At 47.9% G+C, this 12,414-nt stretch overlaps 3 protein-coding genes across 4 annotated transcripts; 2 read left to right on the top strand and 1 right to left on the bottom strand.

The window, feature by feature from the left end:
- The first annotated feature begins 1,699 nt into the window (after positions 1-1,699).
- Positions 1,700-2,956, top strand: LOC117842955 (uncharacterized). Its single transcript, XM_034723483.2, has 2 exons — positions 1,700-2,174; positions 2,287-2,956. Exons 1-2 carry the CDS (start codon positions 1,833-1,835, stop codon positions 2,770-2,772), a joined length of 828 nt encoding a protein of 275 aa, XP_034579374.1. The 5' UTR covers positions 1,700-1,832; the 3' UTR covers positions 2,773-2,956.
- A 1,698-nt stretch (positions 2,957-4,654) lies between these two features.
- Positions 4,655-5,404, bottom strand: LOC117842063 (uncharacterized). The gene has a single exon (XM_034722413.2). The coding sequence runs from the start codon at positions 5,312-5,314 to the stop codon at positions 4,799-4,801; it is 516 nt and encodes a 171-aa protein (XP_034578304.1). The 5' UTR covers positions 5,315-5,404; the 3' UTR covers positions 4,655-4,798.
- A 2,740-nt stretch (positions 5,405-8,144) lies between these two features.
- Positions 8,145-12,273, top strand: LOC117843568 (calcium-dependent protein kinase 17). 2 transcript variants are annotated; one of them, XM_034724213.2, is made up of 8 exons: positions 8,145-9,048; positions 9,980-10,123; positions 10,277-10,375; positions 10,502-10,617; positions 10,704-10,871; positions 11,184-11,408; positions 11,483-11,605; positions 11,764-12,273. In XM_034724213.2, exons 1-7 carry the CDS (start codon positions 8,253-8,255, stop codon positions 11,600-11,602), a joined length of 1,668 nt encoding a protein of 555 aa, XP_034580104.1. In that variant the 5' UTR covers positions 8,145-8,252; the 3' UTR covers positions 11,603-11,605; positions 11,764-12,273. The 2 variants fall into 2 exon arrangements, with proteins under 2 accessions (XP_034580104.1, XP_034580103.1); XM_034724212.2 differs by having other exon boundaries at positions 8,149-9,048; positions 10,223-10,375.
- Positions 12,274-12,414: the final 141 nt, after the last annotated feature.

Genomic DNA, 12,414 nt, shown 5'->3' with positions numbered 1-12,414 from the left:
CAAAGTGGACGCCGGAAATTCCGAGAACGAGGACGATCGTTCCGTCGAATACCTCGAGGCGGAGGCGGGCTAGGATGGGGAGAGCCACGGTGGAGACGCGGAGGAGATGAAGGGACCGGTGGCCGAGGAGCCCCCGCTGGCGCCGCCGACCGTCGAGAGAGAGTCCGAGTACACCGCCGACGTGCAGTGCGTGCCGTGTGTGGCCACGACGAAAGCTGTGGCACCGGCGGCACCAGGGGAGGAGAGCGCTGTCATGTCGCCGGGGACCCAGCCTGTACGGGAGGGTAGCGATGCTGGAGAAGGAAAGCGCGGCGGCGATGCGGAGGAAGGTGGCGGCGCTGCTGGCGGAGCGTGCGCAGGTGGTGCTAGCGCGGGAGTTGGCACGACTGCTGAGCCTGCAAGTGGCGGCGGCGGACGAGAGAGCCGTCGTCGTGGCGGAGGAGAGGCCGCGGTTCTCGGCGCTCTCCATTTGCAAAGTACGATTTCCTGTTGTTGTGAGATAACGTTGGTGCTTGTCATGCCTGGGGATATTGTCATGGTTACAGTAGTAAACATGTAAAACTATGCTAATTTTTTCTAAAAAGAAAATTTTGAAGATCAGATGATGCACATAAGTTGGCTTTATTAGTTGCACTGAAAGAAATTAGAGACTTAAATCTCAAAGAAGTTCAGGTTGTAAGTGCAAGAAGATAAAGCAAATATGATCAATCTGCAGCCCTCCTGCAGCAGTGATAATGCGCATTAGTTGGCTTCATTAGCATTTAGAATGGCATCGTTCCAAATCACCACTTGTTTTACTTGGTCATTCCATCTTTTTACAATGACAATGATGGTGTCAGTTGATCGCCATTCAGTATTGTGATCCAAAGGCGGCGACCACGGGATCCAGATCGGCCGGTCTCCATCGCACAACCAAGTGCCTGTAAACGGAGAGACCGGACTGGCCTGTTGCGACTGCGAGAAAGCCGTGGAGCTCCCCCGTTGTGATGAACGGCAGATGACTTGCAAGTTTTGGCTACGTGTGTGTTCGGGAGTTTCGGAACGCACTCTTCGGTTCTTATAGGAATTCCCGTGTTCCAAATGAGGCTAATTTTGGCACCACGTGTATGTGTAAACCAATTAGCGCACACAGTAACACAGTTCTTGTAAATAGACAGGCATAGCATTGCTGACAAATGAATTCTGTACGTGCACGGTGAATCTGGCTTTTGTACATGCATTTTCTTAAAACATCCGGAAAAATAATAAGATCCTGTTTCGTAGGGCTTACATTGGCTTCAGCTTCACCTGTTTTGTGCAAAATGAGGTAATGTAGCGTGAAGCTGTTTTGTAAGCTGAAGCTAAAATGAAGTGAAGCCACTATTTTTAGCTTTACCGACTTCGATGAAGTTGTTTTGAAAGAAATCCTCCCAAACGGGATCTAAGATTTGATGAAGTAACCAAAGACCGTTCATTATGAAACCTAATCAGCTGAGCCTACATTGGGTGCCTCGGTGGTCACAGGCTCACAGCATTTGCGTTACCACCGTGGTCCGCCCGTGAAACGCCCTCCGGAGGCCGCGACGTCGCCACGTCCTCGCCCGCGCGCATCCACCTGCGGATGTGGCTGTGGCTCTCCCTGTCCCTGCTCTCCTTCTCCGACGAGCGGCGGCCGCGCGGACACGTTCGCACAGTAGCTTACCTACACGCCGCGAGCACCTCGCCCCAAAACTACCAATGCAACACGCGAAACGCAAGGCCCAAAGCACGCCCGTCCTCACACGCCCCGCGCCGCCGTCCCCGTGGCGAGCAGCAACGCCGGACGCCGCCGCTCAGATCCGCCGTCGATCGAGATGTGGCCGCCGTTCCTGTACCCGCCGCCGGCGTCGGTGTACGTGGCAACGATGTCGGCGGTGTCGCTCGTGTCAATGGCCAACGCGGGCCTCGCCGAGCTCCGCGGCAAACACATGGCATACTCCAAGTTCTGGCACGTCGTGGCAGCCGGCGCCGGAGGAAACACCAAGCAGCGGGGCGGCGGCGCGGTCCTGAGTAGCCGGGACGGGATGCTGGTCGCCTACGCCCCCGCGCTCGCCGCCGCCGCGGCGTCCTTCGCCGTGCCCGGCGCCGTCGACGGCGCGCGTGCGCAGGTCCTCGCCGCCGCGCTCGCCGCCCACTTCCTCAAACGCGTTCTCGAGGTAACCAATCGACAAGATCTGCATGCCCTGGTTTTCAAGTTTCAACAAAATTAGAAAAAATGCATAGCGACTGAACATCGTACGTGTCTGTTTCTTGTTCGATCTCTCTCAGGTGCTGTTCGTGCACCGGTACAGCGGGAGCATGCCGGTGGATACGGCGGTGACCATCAGCACCAGCTACCTGCTGAGCACGGCCACCATGATCTACGCGCAGCACCTCAGCCGGGGCCTCCCAGACCCGCCAGTCGATCTGCTCTACCCGGGCGTGGCCGTCTTCGCCGTCGGCCTCGCCGGCAACTTCTATCACCACTACCTCCTCTCGAGGCTGCGAGCCGACGGCGGCGGTGGCGGCGGCGACAAGGGGTACAAGATACCCCGGGGCGGCCTGTTCGAGCTCGTCACCTGCCCGCACTACCTCTTCGAGATCCTCGGGTTCTTCGGGTTCGCCATGATCGCGCAGACGGTGTACGCGCTCGCCGTGGCCACGGGGACGGCGGCATACCTCGCCGGCCGGAGCTGCGCCACCAGGAGGTGGTACGAGTCCAAGTTCGACGAGTTCCCGGCGAGGATCAAAGCGCTGGTGCCGTTCGTGTTGTAATGACTTGAGCTAGGAAGAAATTGTAGTGACGGCGCACCCTGCATGCTTTCACATGTGCAAGAAATTGTAGTGGTCAATTGGTATTCATTTGTTGCCGTCAGTGTAACGTTTTTGCAGCTGAGACCCTAAACACACGGCATATATAAGAATTAAAGAATAAACCGGCCAGGTACCTTAGGTTTTCTTTTTTCAGACTAACAAGGGGGCGATGCGAATTGGTCTAGGGTTCTTGGGGTTTCAATTCAATTCAGCAGATGATGCAACTTCCACAGTTATTTACTCTTCCATTCGCTGCATATATACTATGCCGCTCGTTCTGCAACCTGCTGAAATACTGCTAACGACTATACTTCAGTTGTTACCTTTATTACTGGGTTTCTTCAAATCTGGTCGAATTCAGAGTCAGAAGTCAGGATTACAAGAGAACTGGTGACCTTATTGTTGAACTACTATCGCCGTTTCAGAGCTTCTACCAGTAACAGTATGGCGTCATCTGATTAGCACTGTGATTGAAAGATTTTGTCAAGCTGTACTGAAATTAGTTGATTGACAGGGTCTTGATTGATCCTGCGAATGGATTGGTTTTCAGACTGCAATACTTCAACACTGCATATCCACTTCGAAGATGTCAACAAATTGCACTGATTGTGCCAACGCCGCTTGACTATGTGAAGAAAAATTGCACATTAGCTTAGACTTTTACTAATGTTCAGGACGACATGTTGGCACACGTAGTTAAACTGTCATTATTATATAGTTTTGCAAAAACAAAGACATTATAGAGTTTCTTTCACAATATGATTATTGGCCGGTAAAAAAAACGAAAAACTAAGCCTCTTAGGGCATTGATAGTGACAGGTTTACTTGGAAGCCATATGCCCATATGTGATTATTATAGGGGTAAGTGTAGCTATCAAATGTTTTCAAATGATGTGTCCTATATATATGAAAGTGGTTAACCTACTCTAGTATCTTCATGAGAAATTAATGAAGTCAAGAAGAACCTTCTGCTGGGACCAGTAAAATGAAACAATATTTGTTATTGTCAATATCAATCACGCAATTAAAAAAGACACTGGACTGTCTTTTTCCTTCAGAATAAAGCCACTGAATTCAACTTCTGAGGAAGGATATCTAGCAAGGATTACAAACACATAATCTAATTCACTAACACTTTGCTTGAAACGGCACTGCGTTACATAAAGAAACCATCGCCTACATTTGCTGACTCTGGTGGCGAATGCAGATTAATTAGGGTATAAACGAGTACGTTACTTCTGGTGCGGGATTACAAGACAGTTCAGATTACTAGATGACATAAACCGATAGACCCATTTTTTCGATGCGAAAATTGATGACCCATATATATCATGTCGTCAAATGGGAAGACCTGTTTGAACATTGAAACAAATGTCAAATGCAAAATGTTGGGGCAAGTCAAATTAATACTTGTGATCGTCAGTTGAAAGATTTGATCGTGTTCTTCGCATCGTCCTAATTATGCGACGCGGACAAGTTGAATTCTCATGTTCGCTATCATCACAATAATCTTCTGTTTCTATGAACTCTCTGCTGGACCGATCATAACAGAAATATCATTTGCGTTGAGTGGTGACTCAGGATGGACGATGAGTGACCCTGCAAGGCTGCAACAGCATTTCTCTGATGGCTTCAGACAGGGAAAAGGCATTTTGGAAATTTATAGCGCCGGTAGTGCTACCAGCAAGTTCCAGAACAAAACATGTGAAAAAGATGCAGGGTTTATGAAAAATGTTGACAAAAAATGAACCTTTGTTGCTATCAGCATATATGTACAACGTACCAATTACTTCAAGAGTAAATTTTACAGTGGTGTACCAAACCAGAAGACTAGAGAGAGAACTGGACGTAATTCAACCGACTTTATTTGTTGTACTTGAAAATAAAATTAACAATGAATAAAAGAACGAGTTACACGTCAGGTCGCTTTGCGTGAACAATCTTTGTGTTCACTTTTTTCTGAATCGATTAGAGCAAGGCGCGGTGATCAGCTGATGAGCTCCTGTAGAGCCTGCATGGTGGCGGGGGAGAAGAGGAAGCTGCCCGGGGAGAGAAGGAAGCCGGCAGCAGCCAGGCCACCACCAGGAGAAGGCAACGCCAGCGAGGGCGGCGTGTAGACATCGAGCGGCGGCGGCGCCTGCTGCCCGAGCGTGAGCACCAGGGAGTCGGTGGCCGTCGTGGTCGTGGCCGCCTCCTCTCCTTGCGACGACGTCGTCGTCTCTGCCGCCGGCTGAACTACGGGCTGTTCCCGGCCGGTGAGCCTCTGCACGAGGGCCTTGAACTCGTCCGGCCGGGCGTGGATGACCTTGGGCGTGTGCTCGTACACGATCACCGGCCCCGCCGCCGCCGGTCTCCCGGCGTCGTCGTCGTCATCGCCGCCGTTCACGCGGGGTCTCTTGGACGGCCGGGGCGGCGACGCGGCCGCCGGCAGGCTCAGCGGCTGCGGCCTCGGGCCCTGCAGGCTGGTCACCCCTGACCTCTTCGCCTTCGCTGCCGTCGACATGGTTGGTGGCCTGGTGCTGTGTTCGCCCTTGGCCGACGAGAAAGTTTGTAGCTCGCGAGCTCCGAAATGGCGATGGGTCAATCGAGGCTTCTTCTCTGCTGCTGGAGAACCTCTTGAGGCGCGACAAGATGTATATATAGCATATAGCCGGCGTCTGTGAATCTGCGATCACCAAACCGTCGTCGTCAAGAAAAGTACGCAGCGTTGAATACGCTTTGCCTTGCCCTTTTGCATATTGCATGGGCGGATTGACCTGCCTCTGCGCGCCGGAAGAGGTCAGAGGCGGATAAAATACTCTTCCGGCCGGGAGACGTACGCCGAAGGAAGCTAGCGCGGCGCAGCAGGTAGCAGCCTGCTGCACTGCAGATTCTTCGTTTGGTGTGACGGCGGCAGCAGCCAGCAGGTAGCAGCAGTGGTTGCTGACGAGCGTGCATGCATATATGGCTGCTGCTTCGTCGTCCGGTCGTCCGACCCCAAAGAAAACAGGGGTAGCTAGTAGGGCATGGTATTTTAATTTACAAGTAACCTCTTCACGCACATGAATGTTTTTTTCCTCCACGCTATACGATTTCTCGTCCTGCCACAACTTTTATTGAATATAATTAGATAATTACAATATTATTGGTTTTTAAATTAAATAAATCATGACAAGAGTAAACCCTAGCATGAAATTCTCCAATATACTAGGTACATGGATATCATAACCATGATATATCAGATAATAGGGTTAAAGATTGGATCAAAGCGCGGCGCACATATTACTAAACTTTTGTAGATGGATAAACCATAATTCTAACGACTCGCATGAAATGGGGAAGACGACGAAGCCGTGTGACCGGCCGATGTAGAGGATAGATGACGAGCTGTAGTAGTAGTCGCGTGAAGCGCTTCTCAAAAACCTTTACGTACCCCCTCCGTCTCTAGCCAACTTTTGGGCATGATGGAGAGAGAGTCCAGGTTAGGGTAGGAGAGTCTGAGATGACATAGAGAAAATGCATAGGAAAACCTTTCTAGCAGTAGAGATGAATGTGTGGGTAAAGAGATGGGGTGTTATAGATTGTGGAAAGCGAAGATAATAAGAGAGTCAGACGAGCGGGAAGCAGTTTATTACTCTAACAAGTTATGTTGATGCAATTCATTCTCTAAATAGCCTTTTCAGGGCAGAGACTGCTATTTGGGTCTATCTAATTTAACAGCTATATATAAGTCTATAACTCATTGTAGCTCCATTTAGGCTCTGCTATTAATTGTTCTACAGTGTTGCCGCTAAAAAAGCTCTGAGAACCGGCGAGAAAGAACGTAGAGGAAAAGAAAGAGATTTGTGACCATTATGAATCCAAAAGTCAGCTGCGAACCACGTGCATTACAGCCAGGTCCAAACAAAATAAATCCTCATTTTGACATGCATGCGTGAATTTTCAAAAAGAAAAAGAAAGAAAGAAAGACGTGCATGCGCGTGGGTAGTTCAAAAACGGAGGCCTCGCGCGCGGCTGCGAAGCCTGCGCGATGAACCAATATAGTGAATATACTATGCGCGCGTGCGTTGCCAGGTAGCTTTACGTATCGGATGATGCACGGAAGCTAAGGGAGAGTGATCATTAGCCTATTAGGATCTAGGAGGCATGCCGCAGCTGCGGGCGCTGAACGAAAGGAGTTGCAAAATTGGGCTGCAGCCTCCAGCCTGCAGCCTGCAGGGTCAAACAATGCATATGGTGTGCACGTACGTGTTGAACAAGGCGATCTAGGCCCGCATTGTTATTTGGATCATGGTTACTTATTTGTTATGGCAGAGACAAGTGGCACGGAAAAGTGCCGGCCGGTTAAACAAATCTTTCGTTGGTAGCAAGCTGCCAGGGTGCCAGCATGTGTGCATGCATCATGCACACGCAACAGCAAGCAGTGTCATTGAATAATTTGAAAAGCATGTACTAGGTTGTTTCCACGAAGAGGCAAGCAAAAAAAGAAAGTTGTTTGTGTGACCTGGGCAGACGTGATTCCTGATAACATCTAGTGACGGCTTAATAAACAACGGTTACTTTTTTTTTCAAGAAAAATAACTCTTTGGCACTGTTCAGGATGACTTATGTGGCTCCAGTTTCACATATCTTGTATAAATTGAGGCAATTTAACGTGAAGCCGTTTTGCAATTAAATAGAGATAAAAATAAATTAGAAACTGGGTGAAGAAAAAAGCTCTCTCAGACGGTCAATTAGAAAAAGGTTGTTGCTCGCCTCATTCTTTCTTTATTTTAGAGGCCATATTGTGACTAAAAATGTTTTGATGAAACACAGGACATTGCTTTCTTTTAAAAATATGTACATAATACTAAATACTTGTGAAATATGAATCTATTTGTACTAGATCGACAAGTAAGAATGCATGTAATTTAACTAAACATTGGTTAAGACTTACTCCCCGTGTTTTTATTTGTTGTTCTTTCTGCTTCTACTATTTTTTTTTGAAGAAATGCTTCTACTATTTTCAAAATACGAACTGCTGTGCACACTTTAGAATAAATTTGTGCCTTTGAAATCATAAATGCATTTATACTCCACTTCAGAGAGGACTAACTAGAGGTAGGATAGTGCTTTCATGATTTCATCGTCCTCGTCCTACGTGGAGCTGTGCCCAAAGCTGTTATCCAATCATCTCACGTGCGCGACAATCTGAGCCGTCCGATCTGGCGCGCATCGCCCAATCTAACTAGCTTCCCGCGCCGGCCACTGTCCCCCACTTACAACGGGCCTCGCACGCTCACGCGGCCCACATGTCAGCACCACGGCCCCACCACCTCCCGGCCCTCTCCGCCGGCTACCTCCTCCCCGTTCCCCTCCACCAAATCCTCCCCCGATCCAACCAAATCCCCCACCGTGCTCGCCGCCCAATGCCGCCGCGGGCAGCCTAGGGTTCCGGCTGCCGCCGCCCCCTCGCCGGCGCGATGGGGAACACCTGCGTCGGGCCCAGCGCGCCCTCGGAGCGCCACAGCTTCTTCAACTCCGTCTCCCTCGCCGTGCTCTGGCGCCCCGCCGCCGCCGCCCACGCCGAGCCATCCCCGACCCCGGAGCCCACCCCCTCCACTTCCTCCTCGACCTCCTCCAGGGCCCCTGATCCCGTCACCATCCCCGACTCCGAGCACTCGCCCCACTCCTCCGCCGCGCCCAACCCGAACGGCAAGCCCAAGCCCAAGCCCAAGGTGAAGCGCGTGCAGAGCGCCGGCCTCCTCGTCGGCTCCGTCCTGAAGCGCGACTCTGAGCGGCTCAAGGACCTCTACACCCTGGGCAAGAAGCTCGGGCAGGGGCAGTTCGGCACCACCTACCAGTGCGTCGAGAAGGCCACGGGGAAGCAGTTCGCCTGCAAGTCCATCGCCAAGCGGAAGCTCGTGACGGATGAGGACGTCGAGGACGTGCGCCGCGAGATCCAGATCATGCACCACCTCTCCGGCCACCCCAACGTCGTCTCCATCGTGGGCGCCTACGAGGACGCAGTCGCCGTGCACCTCGTCATGGAGCTGTGCGCGGGAGGGGAGCTGTTCGATAGGATCATACAGCGGGGGCACTACTCTGAGAAAGCCGCCGCGCAGCTGGCACGGGTGATCATTGGGGTTGTGGAAGCATGCCATTCCCTCGGGGTGATGCACAGAGACCTCAAGCCGGAGAATTTCTTGTTTGTGAACCAAAAGGAGGATGCGCCGTTGAAGGCTATCGATTTTGGGCTTTCCATCTTCTTCAAACCAGGTACAGCCTCGATTTCCAGTGTTGAGTAATATTCTGTTGTAGGACGTGCATGCTTGTTGGCCATTGTCTCCCAAAAGAATCCTAGACAATGCTTAGTTTGACTGCTAGTTTGCTGTGGTGGTGGAATAGTACTCTAGTAGTGCATTTGTGCATGCACAGCTTTGAGTTGACACTCTTTATTTCACATGTTTGTTGAATATGGTACTTTAAAGACTTATTTTAAATAGTACAAGTGGAAGGGTTTTCATGCCTTATAGTAGAAATAATCTAATTTCAGAGCACGGAAATTTGTGACAGTACTATTGTATAGCAGGGTATATATGCATCTTCTGGTATTCAATGCATCTGGAAGGGAAGCTTGTGAGGGACAAGAGCAAAATGAGCTCCGTCCCTGTACTAATATGAAATTGAAATTGCCAATCAGGTTCTTGCACTTTCAAGCTACAAAGAAATAAATATTGGAGCAACATGTAGTGGTTTCAATATTCCAGAGCTGAAAATCAAACTCCAAACCTTGTTTGAATGCAACTCAGGAAAATATAATTTCTGGCAGTGTTGATCTGTTTTGAAAATAAAAGTTCCAGGAAAGAGGAAGAGGAGAATGGGAGAGGAGTTCTCGTTTTTCTATTTATTTATTTTTCCTTCGGGTCCACTAAACGAACCAGCTTTGGAGGTATCAACTTAAGTCCATGTTTCTGATTTTTCTCCCCAAAATTGGACACACATTAGGGATGCTGTTAGGGGAGTTGTATATTGTATCCTTCTGACACCCAGAAGGATGGTATTGGATGTCATACAAGAACCATGTGAATTATCAACATTAGCAGATGACCACTAATCCTTTTTTTTTCATTTATAACACCATGTTACAATCACATATATACCACTGTCTACCTGTTGTTTAGTCTGTGTTGACTTGAACTGCTTACAGATGAAATATTTTCGGATGTCGTTGGAAGTCCTTACTATGTTGCCCCTGAGGTTCTGATGAAAGACTATGGCTGCAAGGTGGATGTGTGGAGCGCCGGTGTAATAATTTATATCTTGTTGAGTGGGGTTCCTCCATTTTGGGATGGTGAGGATACATCTACCCCTTTGCTGTACTTTTTACCTTGCCCTTTTGCTTCTGACAGTTCTGCACATGAACTTTTGGACATTGATATGCTCTTTGCAGAATCTGAACAAGGAATATTTGAACAAGTTCTGAAAGGTGAACTTGATTTTTCAGCTGATCCCTGGCCTAGTATTTCAGAGAGTGCGAAGGATTTGGTCAGGAAGATGCTAAATCGTAATCCCAGGAAGAGATTGACTGCACATGAAGCTCTATGTAAGTACATAGGACTTTTGAAGCATAAATAATCCATGAAGCATACCACTTTATTATAGAACATTCTGCTGACCATCTAACTTCATTGTATAAGTCTTCCCAAATGACCCATCTTCATTTTGGCAGGTCATCCCTGGGTTTGTGTTGATGGAGTTGCTCCGGACAAACCTCTGGATTCTGCTGTCTTAACCAGATTGAAACAGTTTTCTGCAATGAATAAACTAAAGAAGATGGCCCTTAGGGTGAGTAATGGAATAAGTTATCACTTGGTTTTATAGTATTTTATTGTGTTCAGTATTGATATTCTCATTGAACTGGGGGCCTGTAGGTCATTGCTGAGAATTTGTCCGAAGACGAAATTGCAGGATTGAGAGAAATGTTCAAAATGCTGGACACTGACAATAGTGGGCAGATCACATTGGAGGAACTAAAAAGTGGCTTGAAGAGAGTTGGTGCTAACTTAAAGGACTCAGAAATTACAACACTAATGGAGGCGGTAATTATTCTAACATATTTTTCTTCTGCTTTCAGATCTTTTCTAAGATTCCTGCCTCCCATGAGCTTAAGAAAACTCTTTCTTGAATTTGAGTTACTGAATATCAAACTGATGTGGGATGTTTAGAGATGCATTAATGGCATCCTGTTTAGTCTGTAATTCTGTCTTTTTCTGAACTTATTGGTCTAAGATTGTGAGAATGGCCCTTTTTATATTCTTGCAAAGGGCTTTGTTGCTAGGAGAATTAACTGTTGTATTACACGTAAGTTTGGGGCCTTGCTTGAATGAAGATATATACTGTGCAACTTTCAGGCAGATATTGATAACAGTGGTTCCATTGATTATGGGGAGTTTCTTGCTGCAACTTTGCATCTGAACAAAGTCGAGCGAGAAGATAATCTCTTCGCAGCATTCTCATACTTTGATAAAGACGGCAGTGGTTACATTACTTATGATGAGCTACAAACAGCATGTGAGGAGTTTGGTATAGGAGATGCACACCTAGAAGATATCATCCGTGACATTGATCAAGACAATGTAAGTAGATATGATTGCATTATGAGTCTGCTGATAAAGGCCAAGAATTCTATCTCACTTGCTTACGTATTCAGGATGGCCGGATCGACTACAATGAATTTGTAACAATGATGCAGAAGGGAAATAACCCACTAGGGAAAAAGGGTCGTGCACATATGAGCTTTGGTCTTAGGGAAGCATTGAAGCTTGGCTAAATGGTAGCTGATGTTTTTTCTTTGCACTTATTTCCTTAACAATCCAACATTCACATGAATTCTTGTGCAGCTGATTCCCATTTCCATGGATTATGCTCTGTGGCACGTTCGCGCTCCACATAGCCTACATCATATGCTTACTGTTTGGTTGTTTTTTGCAGGCACGATCAGTCCGCAGTGTAAAATGCCATTCATCATTATGCGCCAACTATAGCCAGTGAAAACAAGGATCAAGAACTTGGGACTATGGTATCCTAGATGGAGCGACACGGTCAGCTTCAAGGTTTTATCAAGTGAGCACGTTGCATGCAGGAAAACAATGGCGGATTTTTCCAGAGCTCATCCTAAAATACCAAAACGTCCTTAATCCTCCATCATGTATAGGCATTTTCATGGAGGGACAGGAATAGCGGATTTGTTTTCCATGACCTTTCTTTACCCGTTCTGAAGCTCAGCTGCAGGATACTCCTAGAGAAGAAATGCACATTCACATCGTGCGGCATTTCAGAATGTAGAGCGAAGCTTAACATGTTGCATGCTCGAACAACGTGTGTGTGTTCTCTTTGTTAGATAGATCAATAGATGTGCAGTCCTTGTTATATAACATACTATGTTGTAAGAATAGGCTGTACTGTGAGAAATCTACATCAATTAAATGATTTTTTAGAGTACATGTCAACTAGCGCATCTATATCAAGTTGCCAACCTAGCGGTTTTAACTTAGGGGGTGTTTGGATACAAGGTGCTAAAATTTAGCAGGGTCACATCGGATATTCGGATGCTAATTAGAAGGACTAAACATGAGCTAATTA

This window comes from Setaria viridis, chromosome 2, assembly GCF_005286985.2.
Source record: "Setaria viridis chromosome 2, Setaria_viridis_v4.0, whole genome shotgun sequence".
Lineage (NCBI taxonomy): Eukaryota > Viridiplantae > Streptophyta > Magnoliopsida > Poales > Poaceae > Setaria > Setaria viridis.
This window is presented reverse-complemented; position numbering and strand designations above follow the sequence as displayed.

Coding starts and splice junctions, on each gene's coding strand:
- LOC117842955 (XM_034723483.2), top strand. CDS start 1,833: ATGTGGCCGCCGTTCCTGTACCCGCCGCCGGCGTCGGTGTACGTGGCA. Junction 2,175..2,286: donor TCCTCAAACGCGTTCTCGAG/GTAACCAATCGA, acceptor GATCTCTCTCAG/GTGCTGTTCGTGCACCGGTA.
- LOC117842063 (XM_034722413.2), bottom strand. CDS start 5,314: ATGTCGACGGCAGCGAAGGCGAAGAGGTCAGGGGTGACCAGCCTGCAG.
- LOC117843568 (XM_034724212.2), top strand. CDS start 8,253: ATGGGGAACACCTGCGTCGGGCCCAGCGCGCCCTCGGAGCGCCACAGC. Junction 9,049..9,979: donor TTCCATCTTCTTCAAACCAG/GTACAGCCTCGA, acceptor AACTGCTTACAG/ATGAAATATTTTCGGATGTC. Junction 10,872..11,183: donor TTACAACACTAATGGAGGCG/GTAATTATTCTA, acceptor TGCAACTTTCAG/GCAGATATTGATAACAGTGG.